The sequence below is a fragment of the Meriones unguiculatus genome, chromosome 9 (genome assembly GCF_030254825.1).
Source record: "Meriones unguiculatus strain TT.TT164.6M chromosome 9, Bangor_MerUng_6.1, whole genome shotgun sequence".
Lineage (NCBI taxonomy): Eukaryota > Metazoa > Chordata > Mammalia > Rodentia > Muridae > Meriones > Meriones unguiculatus.
The window spans coordinates 16202724-16224557 of record NC_083357.1 but is presented as its reverse complement, the minus strand read 5'-3'; the positions used below and the strand labels follow the sequence as shown (position 1 = coordinate 16224557).

Sequence of the window (21834 nt, the reverse complement as noted above, 5' to 3'; positions counted from 1 at the left end):
AGGTTTATTAATGTAGTAGCTGGGCAATATGGCCAGAGTTTAAGTTGGAAGCTTTAGTTGCACCAAGTGAAGCAAGGACTCTACTCTTACTGGCCCCCACGGGGTGGGGAATGGGGTGGGATGGGGGTGTCCTGCATCATTAGATAGTGTATGTCTTAGATGACATTATAGGGGTAGGGAAGTGGGGTGAAAGGTATCTGACAGTACTAATTCCTCCTCGGGTAGAAGAGTGAGACTTGGTTAATGTGTGATCTTCATGGAAACCTGACCTTTGTTGAGCTGCTTTCAACCTCTGGGCAGCATAATGGGGTTAAATGTATTTCCACCATGTTCACTGCATCTCTGTGTAGGACCTGGTTTCTCTGACAATGTGTATGTATATATTACTCTATGATAGGGCTACTTTAAACTCTGCATAGTTTCATAGGGATGTCTGAAACCTGCTCCTTAGCAGCAACATATGAGTTGAGTGGAGAGAATAAGTTGAAGCCATGACATTTTTTGTTGGTTTAAGCCAGGGCCATGTCTTTAAAACATTTATTTCTTTTAAGTAATTCTTTAAACCTGAGTTCTTGCTCAGCATATCAAGTACTACTTCATTAGTTCACATATTCATCTTTACACTCACATACATATTAATTAATTAGTTAATAGCAGGTGGTGACTAGTAAACAGCAGGCACATGATGAGTTGTCATAGTGATTCAAAATTCTTGTCATAAATGAAGTGTCCCTGCACACAGGACATTTACTTGTTACTACCGGTGATCTCTACTAAGGAAGTAACCCATCAGATGTGGGAGCTAAAGTGAGCTGGTGCATACAGCCAATGGAGAGGGGCGTTGTGAGGACCTCTAGCAGGCAGGCTCTCTGCAAGACAAAGCTGGAGCCTGTCTTCAGCATCTTAGCTGAAGGACACAACTGGCTGAGGAGGGACATGGAAAGGGAGCTTGCTGTCCCTTTTGCCTGCAAGAAGGCTGTAGTTATAACATTTGTTCTAGGGAAAGTTGTTAGAGTTTTACTATTAAGATAGAAAAAAAAATCATCAAAGCAACAATGGGAAAGTTGATTTTAATTACCTGCATTAAGAAAAATCTCTCTTGAAAATATGGCATAACCTTTCAGTTTTCCATCTCTAGGCTCTTGAATTATACTGGTAATAAAGAACTTTTGACACATTTGTAGATGAGCCAGGAATGGTATAGAAAGATGTGCATTTAGAACTATTTTTCAGTCATCCTCCCCCATGCCTTTATGGCCTGGGGTTCCAGAACAGGTGATTATCTGCTCTGTCAACATTGCTTTCCAATAGAAAACCGCTTTCATTTAACCTCCCGACTCCTACTGCGTGCATGCACCAGACCTGGGAACAACAATGTCATTGCTCCACTGTGTATACCAGCATGCTTAATTTGACAGGCCTATTGATTCCTCCACACCGCCAGCAGTTTATTAGGAGCAAGGCAGCAAGGGGACAGACAGCAGTGGAAGGTCTCCATGACCGCAGGGAGCACTTCCAATCTGGAGAGTGATTAGGATGAGAGCTTTCCCCAAGAATCTACAGTGTGTTGAACAGTGAGTCGTTCAGGTTCGTGCCGAGGGCCAGAGTGAATGGCTGAATCTCTTTATTCACTAATGACATGGCATGTCATCTACAAAATGAGTTTATAATAAAAACCATTAGGATCTGAATCAAAGGAAGTACATGGAGCCTCCTGACAAACTTTGTGTCATCCTAGAGAATATTCACAGGGAGGTCCAGTCAGGCTGCTGACCAGAACACTCAAACATCACCCGAGATCAGATCTGACAGGGAAAGCCATACAACATGCAGGTCTTAGCTTCTCCCAAGAACATTAGGAGAAACTACAGTACATGCTCCAAAGGCTCTGATCCTGACCAGTTAAGCAGACTCACAGGAGCAAGGCTTGGTACAGAGCGACTATTTGGCAGACAGTGGTACAAATTTTAAGAGCTATTAGCTGAGACACCTAGAAAGCTCAGTAGAGACTGACTTCTGTCTTTAGTCTCTAGATTCTTTGTGTGTGTTCATGTGTGTCTTTTGTTCTTTTTTCATTTTATATATACTCTTATTAATGGGTTTTGATCTATAGAAAAATGAAGAAGATATTGCTAATAGAATTTTCATATATTCTGTACTTAGTTTCACGTATTCTGTACTTAGTTATTGGTTTGTTTGTTGTTATTTTAAGCTTCACCCAGGAATGGCCTTGCTTCTATGGTTGCCATACACCTCTAGCTTCATCTTAGCTTTGTCAGTTTGTAACCACTGGATGTTTCTGTTGATCTAAGCAGATCTGAGTCAAGCTTTTTGTAGAATACTCCTTTGTTGAAATTTGTTTGATGTTTTTCTTGTGGTGATGCTAGACTTTTTGTCATGCAGAAGAAACACCATTTTGACCATATCAGACATGGACTATGTGATGAGTCAGTATCAATGTTACATTGCTGAGTTTCTGATGTATTTTTCACCTTCTCTCACTATTCAGATACTTCTTCCTTCCAATTCTCTGCACAGTGTATGCTTTAGAAAGAAGTGCACATATGTACCACACACATAAGGGATAAGAAGGTATAGTCTTCCTAATTATACCGAATCTTCATGAGTCATTTGGATATTCTGGCCAGGGGTTGCTTACTCCTCATCAACTCATTTATATATTCTATAATCTCTATGCCAACTCATAGATAACTATTTTATTCTTGGATTTATAATGCACAGTTTAATATTATAACCAGATAATTTTAGGGAAAATTCTGTGCTCTAGACACCAGAATAAGCTTGGCTTGGCCACATTATTCAATATGCTACTTAAGGAGATGGGTGTTAGGAAAAAGTAAAGAAAGTTAACTTATTTAATGTAGCTATATTAGCAAAATTACTAAAGCAAGCCAGTTACCACACATTAGCTGTGGAGGAGCAGGCATGGGCTAAGACTAAATTTGAAGGACAAAGAGGACAAGAGCATAATTAAGTGGGACTGGTTCTGGTGTCATCTTTAGGATTATTGCGTCAATTCTGTTTCTGCAAGGTGATCCAGAGAAGTCTTATTGCTGTCTGCTGTTGTGGCTGCCAGTGATTGAGGGCCTTGCTTCTGTTCCAGGGGACAGCCTTGCCCTCACGTGCAGAAGGGTCTGACTCATGGGTTCTGCCAGGATTTTTATCTTGTCTTCATTTATCTTGTAAAACCAAGTGAGAAGGTGGGACTTTTATTTGTTGAAGGCTTGTTTTTACCAAATACAGTTTTTTTAAATTTATTTATTATGTATACAATGTTCTGTCTACACGTACACCTGCACACCAGAAGATGGCGCCAGATCTCATTATAGATGGTTGAGGGCCATCATGTGGTTGCTGGGAATTGAACTCAGGACCTCTGGAAGAGCAGCCAGTGCTCTTAACCTCTGAGAGCCATCTCTCCAGCCCCCAAATACAGTTGTTAAGTGTCCATTTCAACATGATTTTATTTTGTGATTGGGTTGTTCTGGCTTTTTTCACTAATAGTTCAGTTGCCTATGTCATTTGGAACATAACTAACAACTGATCATCTCTTGAAGTGTTTGGATCGAACACCATGGGATATTTCAAGTTTATTCCACAGGTAATCTGGTCCAATCATAGAATCAGGCTTTTTTTTCTTAATAACATCCTTTTCATTGAAGATGCCGTTCAAAACAAGTCCTTTGAGCTATGAGTATTTTTTGGCAATGAAATAGCTTTGCTTATAGGCCCTCTTGGCAAACAGATCACAGACTAATGCATAACTATAATTTTTTAATGTAACCATCTGTACCTAAATTTAACTAAACATTAGTTAACATTTGATGTCTCCCTCAGTACCTGTCAGTCACCCCCCTTTATCTAGCCCCCACCCACTGCCCTCGGAAAAACCTGGTTCCACCATCTCCTTACCCATTTACATAATTTCTCTACGAATCAGTAAGATAAGTTAACACTGTACCTGTGCCGTGTGTTTGACATCCAAACATTGCTTATGTGTGGTTCTCATCTTAACTTTTAGGACCCACTTATTTTCAAAGTTGCTTAAGTCTGTATTCCTGCCCCATCTCCACCTTCAACATGTGTGTACAATGACACACTTATAAGACAGATCCGATTTCCTTATCAGAGTCAGCATTGCTTCCTGAGGCCTCCAGATTCTCAAATGTTATTATTGATATTAACGTAGCTCTCTATTTCTTTAATAATTCTAAGGCTTTTATTGCTACATTTTTTTCTGTCAATTTGGATAGTTTGTTTTTTTTTTTTAATCTTTTAAGAAGTTAGTTACTTCCACTAAGTTATGCAATTTGAAGACACTGAATTGCTCAGAGGATTTGTCTGTATTTTTCTTGTGCTCACAAGTGCACTGAGAATGGTTTCTCTTTTATTTTTGTTGATGACTTATGATAGAGATATAGATGAACATGCATGTATCTTTTTATAATGTCAAAATTTACTGAATAAAATAAATAATAGTGGTTATTATCAGCAGTTTGCCAAGTAGAACCCTGTGGTCATTTGAATAAGAATGGCCTCTATTGCCTCATACATGTGAGTGCTTAGTGTCCCAGTGACTTGCGGTATTTGAAAGGATTAGAGGGATGTGGAGGTATGAGGACTGGACAGCCTTTTTGAAGAAAGTGTGTTGAAGAAAGTGTGTGTTGGGGGGGTAGGATTTGAAATTTCAAAAGTCCAGGCCAGCCCTAGGTTTTCTCTCTCTTGGCTATGGATCAGGATGTAGCCCTGTCAGCTGCTGCTCCAGCACCTACCCTCATGTCTTCATGCTACCTGCCATGATGATGATAGACTAAAGCTCTGACACTTTAAGCAAGCCCCCAACTAAGTGATTTCTTTCGTAAGAGTCTCCTGGTTGTAGTTCCCCCTTCACAGCAGTAGAACAGTAACTAAGAGACTCCTCTTTCCTTGAAAGTCAGGACTAGACAAATACAGATTTTTTAAACTTTTTAAAAATTATTTTATTATTTAATAGTTCTTACTATTTTATTATCATTTATTACAATTTATTTAATTTTTATCCTGGCTGTGGCCCCCTCCCTCATCTCCTCCCAGTTCCACCCTCTGTCCCTCTTCTCCCTCTATGCCCCTTCCCTAGTCCACTGATAGAGGAGGTCCTCCTCCCCTTCTATTTATATACAGATTTTAACCCCAATATTAGTTACTAATGTCTTATTTAGGGTGTCTATTTCTGGGATAAAACATCATGACCAAAAGCAGCTTGAGGAAAACTGAATTTATGTTTATTACATGTCCATTATCAAAGACAGGACAGGAATTCAAAGAGCACAGGAGCCAGCAAGCAGGCACTGAGGCAGGAGTCATAAAGCAACACTGCTTACTGGCTTGGTCCTCATGACTTTCTCAGCCTGTCTTCTTATAAACCTCCAGAGCACCAGCCCAAGCATGGCACTGTCAATAGTGGATTAGGCCCTTATGCGTCAATCATTAATCAACAAAATGTTTCAACTGTCTTGCCCAAAAGGCCAATCGTTTGGGAACATTTTTTTTCTTTTTTCTATTTATTTATTTATTTATTTATTTATTTATTTATTCATTTATTTATTCTTAATTGCAGCCACCCTCACTCCTCTCCTCCCAGTCCTACCCTCACATTCTCTCCCCCATTACCCCTTGCCTTCTGCTCAGAGAACGGAGCCCTCACCCCACGGGTACCAACCTATCCTGGCATATTCAGTTAAAGCAGTACAAAGCGCAGCCTCTCTCCAACTGCCAGAGAAGGCACCCCAGTTAGATGTTAAAGGGATCCAAAGGCAGGCAACAGAGACAGAGACAGCCTCTGCTTCAATTTTTAGGGGACTCACATGATGACCAAGACGTACATCTGCTATACACACACGTAAGGGGCCTAAGTCCAGCTCCTGAAAGGGAATGTCTTCTTAATTGAGGTTCTTTCTTCCCACACGACTCAAGCTCATATCAAATTGACATGAAACTAGTCAGTATACCATCTATCTTTACATGTTGTCTTCTTCCTCCAGTAAATCTACTGCCATGTTTTTGTGCTTTTTTTTTTTTACCATTCAAACATATGACATGAGTTTTGTTGCTTACTTTTTCTTTCCACACTATCCTGTTATTTTCTTCTTGTATTACAGTATAACATATATTTTTGTTAAATAGACATAAAAGATTAAAGATTAAAGATTAGGTGCACAAATATATAGGTCATTTTTTTTTGTTTTTGAGACTGGGTGACTCAGTGTGTAAGCCATGTTGGCTTCAGACTCAGAAATTCTCTTGCTTCTGTCTCCTGCATATTGGGATTAAAGCCACATGGCCAGGATAAATAGGCCATTTTGTTTTAAATTTGTGTGGGATGTATGGACTACGTATTTGTACATGTGCACACGCTATGGAATATTTGTGGAGGCTGCAGGACAAGTTAAAGTATTGCTCCTTGTTTTCAACCTTGTTTTGAAGAGAGTCTCTCTTTTGGTGTGTTCTGCTAGCCAGCCCATATATTTGCAGAGATATCCCTTTCTTCACCTCCAGTCTATCCAGAGGAGTGCTGGCATTGCAGGCTAAATACAAAATACCAAGAGAGAAAACCACTCTAAAAATAACATTTGGGAAAGAAATTTGTACTTACTGAACCAAATGTCATGAATGAAAACAGTTGTAACCTAACAATACCCTGAACATTTAAAAAGGTTTAGAAAGTGTATTTTATAAATACTAGCCACAGGCAAAACAAGTTAATAGGTGGGTTTCAGCGAGAACTATGGACAGAGCCTCCATTTCAGGATTCATGAAAACTGCACTAATGTCTCAAGAGTCTTCCTGGAAATATCTTGGTTTTACAAAATGGAGTAACTTGTTTACAATAATTTATCTAGAAAATTAAGATTCTTCAGAAACAGTTGGCTGATGCTGGCCTCACGATGTCCCTCTAAAATTAACCTTAATTTGCATTCTAAATCGATTACAAATTGGGGGAACATGCACACTCTACCCTCCACATTTTTTTTTGTTTGGGTTCTGGACAGTTTTTCAGTCTTATGCATTTCCTGGTGAAGCTAGCAAATATTTTTCCAGGTTTATACATATTCCTTCATTTCATAAAAATAATTTTTCCACTTAAGGTAATTGGTGGTAATTATTAAATAAGAAATATTTTCCTGCTTTAATTTCTGAATGTTGTGACCTAGTGAAATGCATGTTCCTTAAGGCTATGAACAAATTTCACATATATATGTATGTATATGTATATATATATGTATAGTAACTCATCCAGAGAGTTCATTCATTCAAATCTGAAAGCTCCATGGCTTTTATATTTTACCGTTATACCTAATTGTGCTCATTGCTACACAGATTCTCTGAACTTACAAAATCTGTTTACTATGTTCTCCATTAATTTTCTATCATGATTAAGTTACTCAAATCTTTCCTAATACTTGGTTTATTAAGAAAGCCTTTTAAAACCCCGTTTGCTTCCCTAATATGTTCGTGATTTTGTTTCCATGTAGTCATTTGAATAGGCTTACAAAAAAACCTAGAAAGCAAGTTTACTTTATTTTCATGAATAACAGTTGTCCCTCTACCTCCTGCTGAATCCTAGGCTTTTCCTTCAGATTCAATGCAACATGTATTTGTTTACCATGTAATAAAAGCTGTCAACATGCCTGAATTCCTCCAGGGTTTCATGCTGTGCTATTAGCCATGCTGTGTACTTTTGAAGCTGTTTTAAAGTAAAAAAAATTTATAAATATTTATTACTTGTTGAGTAGTTTTTTCTTTATATGAAATATCCATCTTTAAAAGTAATTTTGTGTAGAAGTACAAAATTGTATTTTACTTGATATTATTACTGTTATACATTTTTACCCCTATAATTTTCAAGAAATATCTTTATCCATCTTGGATGATTTTTATACTGTTGCTTGTTTTGTTTTTGAGAGTCCATCTTACTATGCAGCTTATGATGCCCTCAAATTCACCGTGTCCCTGCCTCAATTTGTCAAGTACTAGGATTAAGGGCAGGTAACACACCTGCCTCATGATCTGTCCTCCGTTGATTATAAATATGCTCCTTCAGAAGTCGGATGGCTCAAGTTAGTGTTGGTGTGTGAACTGAGGTTTTCACATTCATCACAGCAATTTTCCTATGCAATGTACCATTCTTTCTTGTTATACAGTCGCTTCATGGTTTCTCTTGCCCCAATAATATTTTCTTTCATTTTTCTTTTTTCTGGTTTCTAGACATTTCTTATATTCTGGTCATAGCACTTCTGTATCTGTGTAAATACTTAATCAGCATTTATAACTCCTTACTTTCAGCAACCAGAGTGACAGTTTATTTTTATGTCCTGGTCTATAACTGAGGGGTACAGTGCAATGGTAAAGAATGAGCAAGGAGCAAGGTTCAGTCCTCAGCACCAAAATAAATAAAATTAATCCTTGCTTGTTTTGTTTTTAATCTTTCTCAGTCTTCTTATCACTCACTTTCTGCTAATTTGAAATTATTTGTCCTTTATTTTACTTGTGATCTAAAACTGAGATTTCTAGAAGGAATTTCTATACCATCTCAAGCTTTATTTTTGTACTTTTCCCCCTTAGGTCATAACATTTCTTTAGTGAGAGAGAGAGAGAAATGAGATGCATACAGTCATTTCTATCATTCTTCTGGGACTTTCCAGAGCCTAGCTCTTGTACTGCCAGACCCCCTCTCATAATGTACCTTGCCAGACCCCCTCTCATAATGTACCCACAGCTCACAACTCTGCATGTAATTTCCTACAGTATTCAAAGGCGGACAGACATCCTGCTATTGCGCTGGAGAAAATAATGGAGTCAAGTTTTGCAGGTCCCCAGTCATTCCCTGAGGTCGCCTCTCCTGACAGAGGAAGCCATCTTGTCAAGCACCACAGGTATGGCTAGCTGATGGTGGTGGGAGTGGGTAAGTTCATGTTAGAAAAAGGCACAAGGCAGGAAATGGCAACTAGACCCATAGTCCATAGAGGTGATTGTTCTTGCATCTGTAACCATGGATCTCCGTAGACGTGATGTCCAGGCAGCCCACAGCCAGAAGCCACACTCTGCAGCTTCCTTCAGAAGCACCACTCTCCTTACAGTAACATAAAGGAACTATTAGCTTGCATCGGAGCTGCAGGCACAGACCAGTGAATGAAACAATTGAACTCTGAAAAAACATTAAAAGTGTATTTTTTTTTCTTTAGCCTGCAAAGCTGACATCTAAATATCCTCTAGGCAGCTGATGCAACATGCACCAAATGTTCCAAATACTCCTCACAAAAGTTCCAGGGGCAAATCCTGGAGAGTACTCTCTTTGGGCCTCTATGACATTCTGTTATCTGAGGAGTGTTATCTGTGTGTGTGTGTGTGTGTGTGTGTGTGTGTGTGAGAGAGAGAGAGAGAGAGAGAGAGAAAGCTCATCACAGAAACTATTTATTTGAGGGCAAAGGGCAACTACTAAGTCATTTGATGCTTTGCAGGAAATTCTCCAGCTGGGCATGTTCTCCAGCATCTTTTTATCCACATTTTGTGTTTTGTGCATGAAGAATCTATTTTTAAAAATCCATCATATACAGTCCCAAACAAGGGATGAATTTAGGACTAATACCAGAGTAGTTATGTTTCTGTGTATTAAAATTAATGTCTTTAATCTGTAGAAAACCTAAACATCACCTTTTCCTAGTGATAAGCATTTTTAAATCTTTTGATATCATACATATATATGTTAATTTAATCTTTTAAAATAATTTTAAATTTATTCTAGTAATCACATATGTAATTTTAAAGCTGAACTAATTATATCTAGCAATAGAAGATGTCACTGACAGACATGTTTTCATGTTTCTTCTCAATTCCTTGTTCAATAGCAAGACAAAAACATACCATAAAAGAGCTGACTTCCTCCTCTCCTAACCCACATTCTTTACTTTCCTGGCTGTATTTCCTATGAGATTTTCAGTTGCTCTAACAGTGATCACCTGATACCCCAGCAGTTGATGGTCATGCTTTCTCTCATACCCTTGTAATAGATAGATTCTAGAGTACCAATGGTTTCACAAAGAAAATCCTTTCAGAATCTTCAGCTTAGGAGCAAAATAGTTTGGCATCTCGGTAGTTTGCATTAGTTATTAACAGCAAGACTGTGATATGTCATAGCTTGCATTTACAGAATTTCTATGAAAACAGTCCTTTCCTTCACTTGGGCTCACAAAAGCCGCATTAATTAGGGAAGTGCAAAATTGCTAGACTTTCAAAGGCAAAACTAGTTTCCCAGGCTTATTCTAAAATATGTTACCATAGTTATCATGGTTACTTTGTCAGATAAAATAGTATAATGTTACTCTGTAGCATATTATGGCAAAAACATTTTGAATTTGAGATTTTTAAATGATGGCTTCTGCCATGTGGGAACTACAGAACTGTGGTTTCTAGATAGCCAGTTAGCTTTTGTCAGTCTCCCATTCTTAGGCTTGACCTTGGTTTCTAGAACTCCAAGATTAAATGAGGGTGTCTTTAAAGGGCCTTCTCTTCTCTCTCTCTTTTTTTTCTGCTCTCATTTAATGGCATTGCAGTATCTGTTGGCATAACCTATATGCTGATAGCTAGAGAAGAGTTGATTTATAAAGTGCTTTTAGAACTTGAAATTATAATTTAATACATCATAGCCTTTGTTTTTAAAACATGCAATAGATTAAATAGTTTCGTGATTGATAACCAGTTTGGTGATTTATATTTCCTTCCAACTGCTGTATAACTTCTTGAATGCCCCTGGCTTAGAAGGCCTGAATTTCTGATTGATCAATAGGCCTACAGCTGCTTGTGGAGATGGGCCATTCCTTCACACTTGGAGACCTTGTTTTGACAGTCCAGCAAGCTATGAATAATTAATTTCTTGTTGTGCACTGAAAATATGACTCGCTTGGATGTCTTAATATGAAACAAAGCCATTAATACAAAACTGTTATTTCTAATGTTTAATGAAAAACCTACTTGTTGAAAAAAAAATCTATCGCTGCATGTCATTTTTATTGCATTATATTTTGGCAATCTAACTTGCTTACAATGACATCAGTCTAGACTATCAACCGTGTCAGGAGCCCAGAGAATCCAGTGACACAGATGAGCCTTTGCATTGCCAGTTATGGCTCAACAAGTCATAGAACACTTGGTAATGTGTGCTTCACAGGTGTTGGCCTGAAATACAACACTTAGTGTATTTGAACCCTTTCATCTCTGGTGTAAGCCCACAAAATTACCTGAGGGTAATGCTGTCATCTTGCTTTGGCTGCTTCCCTCCCATAACCTCACTCAAGACACTTTGTTCTGAAAAACCTTATGCACCAGGTGTGATTCAGACTTCCCTCTCCTCTAGCTTCTGGCATAACAGAGGGAGGTTCTGACCCTAGATGAAAAGCTTCTAATGATAACATTATAGTCTCCTGGCCTATATAATTTCAGTGATGATATTTTTAGACAGTGTGGGTACAACATATATATTAGCTCACTATATACTCACGGAAGAAGAGTTTGGCCCACATGACCTGACATCTCAGGGAACACTTAAGTTTGAACCTAGGCAACTCAATAGGGTTGAGAAGGGAATTGATAAGGAACCTTCCGGTCAACTGGCGATTTATCTCCATTAAATCCAGTCTTTTAAAAATAGTCTGTTTAAAGGGATTACTTTGTTAAGGCCTGGGATATAGGTCACTTATGCCTTTTGCACTTGATGGCCTCTACAAATATTCAGTCATTTGAGACATTTGGATGCATACACCCAACAAATTAAAAGCAGGGACTTATTGAAAGCAAACTCAAATGCAAAACTAGTTTCTCAGGACTGATAAAAATCTGGAACAGTAAACTGAGAATTTAACACATTTGTGAAAGAAAGAATGCCAATTAAAGTAAGATCTGTTTATCCTATCACTAAGAAATGGAAATTTCCTCATAAATTCCCTCTGGGCTTCCTAAATTCTGTTCTCATCACTGCCTAATGAGGGCATTTTTATGCCAATTAGAAAGACAGCCACTGTGGCTTGGGAAATCTGGGTGGAGGGGAATTGGGGTATTGAGGCTTCCTTAAACACACTTCTGTCTTAGCTATAAAGCCAGATACAAGAGGGATTCTCTCTCAGTACCTCCAAAAACAACGAATTAAAAACTCATAAATTTATCTGAGTATATATTTGGCATTCATAGCACAGAACTCTAAGGATGAGAGGTATGAATTCCATGTCTGTGATGTTTTAGCAGGTCATAGAGGTTTTTATGATCTCTTTGGTTTGTTGGTTTTGTTTTGTTTCCCCAACCCAGCAGGAGTATTTCTTCTTGCTGTAGCCCAGGACAGAGGAGTGGGATGCTACATAGGAATACTTTCAGAAGGACACCACCTTCACCCCGAAGTCGACTCGGTGGGGTTGTAGGACCAGCGTATCAACAACTGGAAGAATCAAGAATCCCAGACCAAGATACGATACCCTGCCAAGGGTAGGTCTTAAAGCAAGGGTCTAACATAGGAGACAATTAGAAGTCTGACACTAACTTAGTATATACCTGTTTTTAAAAAAGCTTTCTTGGAAGCTTTGAAGGACTAAAGTATCTTCTTATCAATAATTTAGTAAAAAATATTAATTTCTGATCAGTAGTATGGACAAAAATTCTAAAAAGATAATCTATAACATAAATGAGGTATCTTGACTACTTCCACCCACTATTCTTGAATGTGGGGTTTAGGTGAATATCAAAAGCAGAAAGCCATGGAAAATTCTTCAGAAGTCAGGTATCTTCATTATTTGTGTTATGCAGGGATCAGCGACTACGGTTACCATGGCTATTGTATACAATACAAAAGCACCATGTTCCACAGGAGGCAACACACACATAGGGCTTAAGTCAGAGAATGGAAATGGAAGATAGGCTCTAATCACAACTAGGCTCTAGTGTAAACTACCCAAGCATACATGGAATAACTTATGATTAAAGTTTGATCCCTAGCCCTTACAACTTGTGTCAATTTCAGAAAACGTTGTCATCTGAGTCTTTGCTTGGAGCAAAGGTTGCTGATCAGATCAGAAAAGAAGTATTTTTTTGGCCCATGTTGGTCCAGGCACATGGTATTCACAGAAACAGTGCTTGCCATAGCAATTCTCATAGTGCTATCATTAATTTAAAGGATCTAGATCTACTCCACATAAGGTTCTAGTTGTGTCTAGAAGTTTCTGAATGAGCCAGGCTGGGTTTCTGTGCAATTTGGGTGATTATTTCAGATTGTTTGTTTTAATTTTTAATTCTAAGAACATAGCAGGTAGAATGTCCAGCTCATAGCATTTACATTTCTCTTTTCTTCTAGACATGAAATAGATGGACTGATGCCCTGTCTCCCTGTCTGATTAAGCTTGATATGTGTTTCAAAAAAAAAAAAAAAAAAAAAGGATGCTAGAAGATAGAATGCAAGGAGACAGGGCAGCTAAGTTGTTCAAAGTGTGTGATGCAACTGAAGAAGCTGGTAGCGTTTTGCTTGGCCTTACCTCAGAAAGGAGCTTTACATTTACCCTATACCTATACTGACTTTGTTTCATAACTACTTTATCAATAACCAATGTTTTTTCATAGGACTTTGTAAGTGTATACACCCTTTCCCTATGGTGAATATTAGAATATGTGAGTGTCTAGAAAACCCATCTTGGCCTGTAATTTCTTTCCTTTCAGCTGCTGCTCTGGCTCTCACCCCAAGTATTCCTGATAGAAGGATGTTCAGAGCCTGTAGCAGGTTGTGGTTTGAATCACGAATTCACAGACCTCCCAGAGTTCAGAGGTTTTCATGTTCTGTCCTGTCTTCTTCCTCCTGGGCCTGTGTGGTTGTACGCTTGTGTTGGCTCAGTCTCCGCTGGATTGGCAATAGTTTCTGTAGCTGGCTGTCCACAAGCATTTCCCCTGGGCCAAATGCATCCACTGTTGATACATGTTGACTCTGTCAGTCACTCTGGCTTCAGCACAATTAATCTTAGGGATCCTTCTCATCACAATTCTTAAAAACAGCGATTTTTTACTCCTGGGTGACCAACTGTCTCTCAGGACTGGGAATGGGGCTGGTAATAGAATTTCACAGCTAACATTCTTCAAATCTGCCCTAAGCCTGAAAGGGGAGTGAATGAATTTGTAAGAGCCATCAGCCATCTGTTCCTGTTTACCAAACATGTGGTTGTAGTCTGCTAAATAGGGTTCATGTATGTGGATTCTCTCCTCGGTTGGAAACTGTACCCAGCCTGACACCATCACCTATCCTAGTACAGAAGGATTTAGAACAGGGAAGATGTAGACTGAGGTTACTTTCCTCTGACTGGAGTTCTCATCAGTACCAGCAGTGGTAAGAAAGCCCAAGCATTGCACTGGTCCATGGCAGGCCAATTAACTGATATATTACAGGCTAATCAAAGGAAATGTTTCAAAAATAGATTAACATCCTCAAAAAAGAGTCATGAGTTTCCACTTCATCTAGTTTGTAACCTGATGCATCTTACTTTTGATATTCCTTGAAGATATTCTTGGTGAATACCTTGAGGATAGGGATAAAATGGCATTAGTCATCCCATGAGAAAAGGTGAAATTGTGTATTAGTTTTCTGACCAAATCAATAACCAAACCAGAAAAGGGAGGTATATATTCTCTATATTCAGATATTCTGGAAGTATCATACCAAGGTCTAAACAATGGGCCTTAGGTTTGCTTTATGGATCAGACCTTTAGAATCTGACTTCCTTCCTTCCTTCCTTCCTTCCTTCCTTCCTTCCTTCCTTCCTTCCTTCCTTCCTTCCTTCTTTCCTTCCTTCCTTCCTTCCTTTCTCTTTCTTTCCTTCTTCTGTCCTTCCTTCCTTCCTTCCTTCCTTCCTTCCTTCCTTCCTTCCTTCCTTCCTTCCTTCTTCCTTCTTTCTTCCTTTCTATTTTGGTTTCTAGAGACAGAGATTCTCTGTGTAGCTTTGCCTGTCCTGTACTTACGTTGTAGACCATGCTGACCTCAAACAGAGATCTGCCTTCCTCTGTCTCCCGGAGTACTGGGATTACAGTTAGCCTTGCATGGCTAGCTCTGGTTTTCTGTCATAAGATCCACAAGGAATTTTCTTATGCATGGCTGTATCAAATTAAGCTCCCTAAAAGATGTTCTAGTGTAGTTTACCTTAAGATGTCCCTTCATTAGTTGGTTCTGAATTTTATAGTAACAATTAGACACTTGGGTTTGAGTCCTCCTTCTGTCTCTTATGTAAAGGTATAACTTGGGGCAGGGCATATGAATGCTCCTTGAAATTCTTACATAAGAATAATATACTAAAATGTTTTTTATGGAGTAATTAGAGGTGAAATTACTTTTTCAAGTCACTGTGTAAATGTTAGCTGTTAATTCTGATATTAGTTAATGAACTATAAAAGAATACTTTCCTTCGACACATATTCATTCATTATGTGTTCATTAGATCAGGGTTATATTCTGGATACAGTGAGAAAAGACACGACTACTCTTCACCCCTCTTTACTAATTCTGGTGAAACTGTTCCTACTGTGACCTCACAGTAGAAACTCCTTTTTAGCTATGCAATACATTTCATTGCAACTATTCCTTACATGTGTAAAAACAATTATTTATGTTACAATGTAAGCCATGGAAATTACCCATGGAAATCTCTTACATGGAAATTAGATATGTTTAAGTCATGCTTACATATTAACATTTAGTATTTAAAAATAACTCATGAAAAATAAAAAAAATCTACCATGCAGGGCCCCCAAACACCTTTCCATAAAATCTGATATACTTGTTTCCTTCCTGACACAAGAAAGGAGGAAAGTCAGCAGCCCTGAGCCCTTCAAAATTCGAATCCTGGGATCCTTAAGTTACTTGAATTTGCACACTGGGGTTGGGACAAGCCATTTCTGCCCATCAGTGCCCACCCTTTTTCACGTATGGTACAGGAAGGAGCAGCACTGGATTGAGAGGATCCTCTGGAACACAGTTGGTGTTTCTGCTGGGCAGGCAGAAGGATTAGATGGATCTGCCTTTGTCCTCTGGTTCAGCAATGGGCCAGCAAGGTAATCTGTACAGGGCAAAGTGCCAGCAGCAGTCTGATTTATATTCCATGAGTAAGGCAGAAGCTTTGAGGACTAGAGTACCTTGATGGTCAATATGAGTTTCCTGATAGCCAGCAATCATGGTGACAACCTTAGTCTACTAGACAGTCCCAGGGCTGAGAGGGTGGCTGAGTGATGAGCGAAGAGATGCCATGGTAGTGTCCTGTTTGTCACGATGAAAAAGGTCACACTTACGTGCTCAATCCCCATTTATTTGTATTCTAGGATAGAGGTCAGGAAGACTATATCCCACCTGCCTATACAGCTGTGGTGTGTTGAAAGACCCCTGGACTTAAAGTAAGAAGATCTGGGTTTGAGTCTAAGTCTGTCACTTATTTTTCTGTGTGACCTTGGGCAAGTCACTTCACTGACCTGAATTTCAATTTACTTCTCTGTCCGTGGGAGCGTAGTATCCGTTTCATGGGGTTATTGTGAGAAGTCAGTGAGATGGTGCATGTGGAAAGACAGTCCTCATAGGCACAGGGAGCGTGACTATCATTCTTCTCATCTTTTTCAGGTATGCATCCAATGGCTTAAGAACCCAACAGAATGCATCAATAAATATGCAACTGCCTTCAAGAGAAACAAACCCTTATTTTAATAGTTTGGATCAAAAGGACCTAGTGGGTTATTCATCCCCAAGGGCCAATTCTGTGCCCATCATCCCTTCGATGGGTCTAGAAGAAACCTGCATGCAAATGCCAGGAATTTCTGAAGTCAAAAGCATTAAATGGTGCAAAAACTCCTACTCCGCTGACATTGTCAATGCGAGTATTCCAGTCAGTGATCGTCTTCTAGAAGAACAACAGGAAGTGAAGATATTACTAGAGACTGTGCAGGAACAGATCCGGATTCTGACTGATGCCAGACGGTCAGAAGACTATGAACTGGCGAGTGTGGAAACTGAGGACAGTGCGAGCGAAAACACAGCCTTTCTCCCCCTGAGTCCCACGGCCAAATCAGAAAGAGAGGCACAATTTGTCTTAAGAAATGAAATACAAAGAGACTCTGTGTTAACCAAGTGACTCAAGATGTAGGAATCTGTGCATTCTATGCTTTGCTCAACAGGAAAGAGAGGAAATTCAATACAAATTATTTATATGCATTAATTTAAGAGCATCTACTTAGAAGAAACCAAATAGTCTGCCGCCCTCATATCATAGTGTTTTTTAACAAAATATTTTTTTAAAGGGAAAGAAACGTTTCAGGAGGGATAAAGCTTACCACTAAAGCTTTTGGGGAGAATTCTGAATCCAATTTCAGTTAGCCCCTTCACTGTTCTCTTTGGCTCTTGGAAGATTTGGCCAATTACAACCTTTGGTCCCATAGTACCAGTATCTATATGGAAAAGAAACTCGTGTTCACCTAGCTTCAAAGAGAAGAAGTTTGTCCCAAGAGCAGATGTGCTAGTAAGCAGGTAGTCCTGGCCATTTGACTCTTGAGTTACAACCCCTAAATTCCTATTCATCAATGCTCACACCACAGATTATGTCATGTCAAGGAATGTAGTGCTTTGTATTTGGTTTTTAGAGAATGGCAGGAAAACATAAACTGTAAGGAAGACAGAAAATAGGAGTAATCTGGGCAATCTTAGCTACTCTATGTGCCATCTTTCTCTGTAATTTGAAAGCACAGACCCTCAAGAGAAGTGGGAAATTATTATAGGAAAAGAGACAAAATGACAATGTTGTGTCAAAAAAATTCATGCTAAAAATGTTTTTCTTGGGGAGTATTAAGAAGCTCTGAAAGGGCACCTTTCAGTGTGTGTGTGTGTGTGTGTGTGTGTGTGTGTGTGTGTGTATACCTGTGTGCACAGGTGTGAGGGTGCAAGCGCTTGGCTTACTTACCCAAGCACATATGTTGTATGCACACATATTTCTTGTACGTATGTGTGTGCATGTGTGTGTGTGTATTAAAGCTTGCTAAAATTTGTTCTGAAACATCAGGGAATCTAATATTCAGAAGAGATTTTCCCTCTTAGATCTTTTTCACTTTAAATTTTCCATTAAATATAAATTTGGTTAGTGACTTCTTGAACCAAGTTAACTTGCATGGTGGGGTCTTATAAAACTCTTGACAATGTCTAGACCATTTTCTGATGTGAAGACAATTGAAAAAGATAGCCTGTGGCTTATTGATATCAGCAACACAAAGCAAATTAGTGGAGGATGTGTTTATTTTTAATCATTTACTTAAATTACTAACACAAGCCAATTAACAAATTGACAGTTGACCATTTTGTTTGTCATCCTCATTGCTATTTTACAGCAAGTCTGCTCTGTGTAGACAGAGGCATTGGCTTCTGTGGTTAATGTGGAAGGAATTAATTGTTGAAAACCACAAATCCCAGACTACTCAGTTCACAAGCAATGCCCCCAAATAGTAAATTGTGTTGTATGTTCATTTGGAATAAAGCAATATTTTTACCACTGCTAAGGTGAACTGAAAACCTCTCCTGAAGATGTGTCTGTTTTATTTTCCCTTATTTTCATGGGGCATTCAAGGAAACTAGTGTTCACATTCCCAGTCTTTATCCAATTATTGGTGGTGTTGTTATGTTTACACTGTTTAAATAAAAAGGCACAGTATTTGAAAGTACATAAAAGATTGCTTTTACTTTAGTTTTGGAAAAGCTTGTTTAAAATATCATTGGTTTCTGTCACAAGCAGCGAATACATACAATTCTTTCTTGAGGTAAGTTATTTGTTAAATATATTGTAAATTGTTATCTGTGAACATTCATTGATAACAAATAAAATGCCACATAAGGAAAGAAAGAGTATTAAAAAATCTAATCAAATCTGCTTAATAGGAATCCAAGGTCTTGGACGTTGAAAACACATTGATGGAAACCTACATTATATCTGATAAAATTTGTGTGACATCATTAGTAGCCATTATAGTTTGGTTGTTTTGACTATAGCAGTAACATTATAATAGTTTCCAAAAATATAAATTTTAAATATCTTCTTCCTCAACTTAGTTTTTACTTGAAAATATTTTCTATTTAAGAAAACGTAGAAGATGTTTGTAGTGTATAAAATCTTGAAAGTTGAGCATCTAGTTGAGCACTGTTGTGTTATTTACCCAAGTATCAAACAATGGTGAGGCCACACTGGTGTGTTAAAGTCAACTTTGTGGGTTTTTTTGTTTTGTTTTGTTTTGTTTTTTTTTAATGGGCTTTTTTTGCTCTTTTCTTTTTTTGTTCTTAAAATGTTACGTATTGTTTATCTAAAGATTCCATTCATATAACTAAGAAGACAGGTACTGTGAGCAACTGAAGTTATTTAAATATCCTTTATAAAAACATAAATAAAAACAACAAAAAACAAAAATCAAAACAACGTATGATCAATATAACTTAAGTCTCACTATAAGATCTTACTGTATATCATGTAATTATGAGGGATTGTATATCATATAATTATGCTACAAGCCTTTTCTACACTCTGAAGATAACAAGTATCAGGCACATCATGACTATGTTATGGGAAGTTCATAATTATCATTACTTTTTTAATGTTCAAGACAAAATTCTCCACAGAACCAGATGTTTGTGGTAGTTTCCATGGCCTTTGTTTCCTCTTGGAACAGGAAGAACTACTGCAAGGTATCTAAGTTCAAAGGGCACGTCCTAGATCACCAGCTGACAAGTGCCAAGTGCAGAAAGCACTGAGACTCTCTACAGTAACCTGACCTGGCAGATACCTCAGCCATCACTGCTTTCTTTCTCAAGCTCATGTGCTAAGTAGGACATGATAACTTCTACACAGTATCTTTGAATTTGCTTCATTTTCCTCATCTTTATGAAAGGAACAGATACTAGTAATTAAAAAAGCAACATATACATCATTAACTGGAGGCTGACTATCACCCATTATTACTATTATTACTATTATTATTATTGCTTTGAGTCATGGTCTGGTATTTTTTATATATAACACAACATTTTAAATACTGGTAGCTATTGTGGAATGCCGTTGTTGACCAATCTGTGTTCCGAAGGTAGAGTAGAAATGGTGTTGGAGAGGCAGCATCTGGGTTATTTTCTTCCTATGTATATTAGACACTCTCTTTCAGACTACTACAGTGTCTGCCTTGCTGTGAATTAAGGTCAATTTACCACACATCCAATGATTCACATCCCTTTTAAGTAACAAAAGAAGAGGCATAGAAGGGTACTGCTCTCAGGATTTCACAAAGTAGTCAGATAACACACTGACTAAAAAGAGTAGGCAGGCCATACGGACTTCAGAATATTCCCTCAGTTGTGAAAAGAATAGCTACAATTTTTGAAGGGTCCTGGTGCCCAAAGCAGAGGTTGCCAGTAACCAGCTCTTTACCAGAATACATTCAGTACTTGCAGCCATCACCCAACACCTATCTTGCCATATGGTGCTATAGGAAATAACAAGTCCCTAATGTGTGTGTGAGGGTGAGGGTGTGGGGTGGTCTCTGATTCCAGCCCTGTGAACCTGAGATTAAGTGCTAAGAAACATTTCTCAAATGAGTATATTATATACATAGGAACACAGCAGGTGGGGTGGGATTTTTATTTGATCTTTTGGTATCTGGGAAACATTTTATATATAAATAATACTTTTTATTATTATTCAGTTGTATAGCTTCAGTACAGTGTTTTCAATGGGATAGCATGTCTACGTGGTTTATATCTTCAGAAATTCAGTCTTCATTCCAGGCAAGACCAGTCCAAGGTTTCTAGGCTGTTCTCAATTTTATAAATACTCAATAGGCCTTGAAAATGAAGCTTTCAAATAAGCTTTATCTCTTCCTTTTTTTTTTCCCATTCTTTCCCTTTTAAAGAAATACTGAGGGTAAAAGGAAGAAATTCCCTCCTTGAGATCTACTCTTTCCTTTTACTCGTCTGTTTCCTATTGTGATTACACCCACAATATAAGTAAATATAAATATTAAATTGGAGTGGTTATTTGGGTATCCCTATCTTTGTTTACTTTGACAAATGCCAAGTGATCACCTCATGGGATGCCATGAGACCTTCACGGAAAAAGAAATGGTAACGTTTTCTCAGACATTTTCAGTTAATTCTCTTTCTTTGCCAAACTAACAAAATCTAACACTGAATTATTTTCTTTTAAAATTACAATTAAAGAATGAGTGTAAATGATTACTGTCTCTAAAGTATATAATTGTCTGAAATGCCATTTTGAAAACAATTAAGTATACTTCTAATAATGTCTTTGACCTGTGGTAAAACTGAACTGTAGTAAGGGCAGAGTGTTGTTGGCACGGAGCTCTATGAGCTAATGTCAGGCACCCCAGTGAAATCAGTAACAAAATGACCACACGAATTGGTAAACAGAGAGCAAGCTTCTTGCTCTTTGATGATTGCTTGTCATGAATACCTGTATTGATTGCATGTGTATTGTTGCCAATGAAAGAACCATGTGAAAAGAAACACCTGGTATTGTTGGAAATGAGTTAGACATACATTTTGTGAAAATTTCTAACTTGCAGATAAGAGGGGTTACTTGACGTCATCCATTACCTAAGGTCTACTTCATCTTTAGTTTTTTATTTTCAGTCAAAAACCTTGTTATCCATTCATTCTAATCCAGATTTTGACTGATCAATTTATACGTTCATTAAACACTGCTCTTTATGTAATTCATGCCTATAGAGCTATCTCACAAA

At 38.1% G+C, this 21834-nt stretch overlaps 1 protein-coding gene across 7 annotated transcripts in view; it reads left to right on the top strand.

The window, feature by feature from the left end:
• Nrg3 (neuregulin 3) overlaps window positions 1-20457 on the top strand; it is a 1164783-nt gene extending 1144326 nt beyond the window's left edge. For 2 of the 7 annotated variants that reach the window (XM_060390915.1, XM_060390913.1), the window contains exons 7-10: window positions 8806-8933; window positions 12355-12528; window positions 16387-16458; window positions 16679-20457. In XM_060390915.1, the coding sequence (XP_060246898.1) occupies window positions 8806-8933; window positions 12355-12528; window positions 16387-16458; window positions 16679-17186 (882 nt within the window). In that variant the 3' untranslated portion in view covers window positions 17187-20457. The remainder of the gene's footprint in view (window positions 1-8805; window positions 8934-12354; window positions 12529-16386; window positions 16459-16678) is intronic. The other 5 variants (XM_060390919.1, XM_060390918.1, XM_060390917.1 and 2 more) reach the window with 3 other exon arrangements.
• The last annotated feature ends 1377 nt before the right edge of the window (window positions 20458-21834 follow it).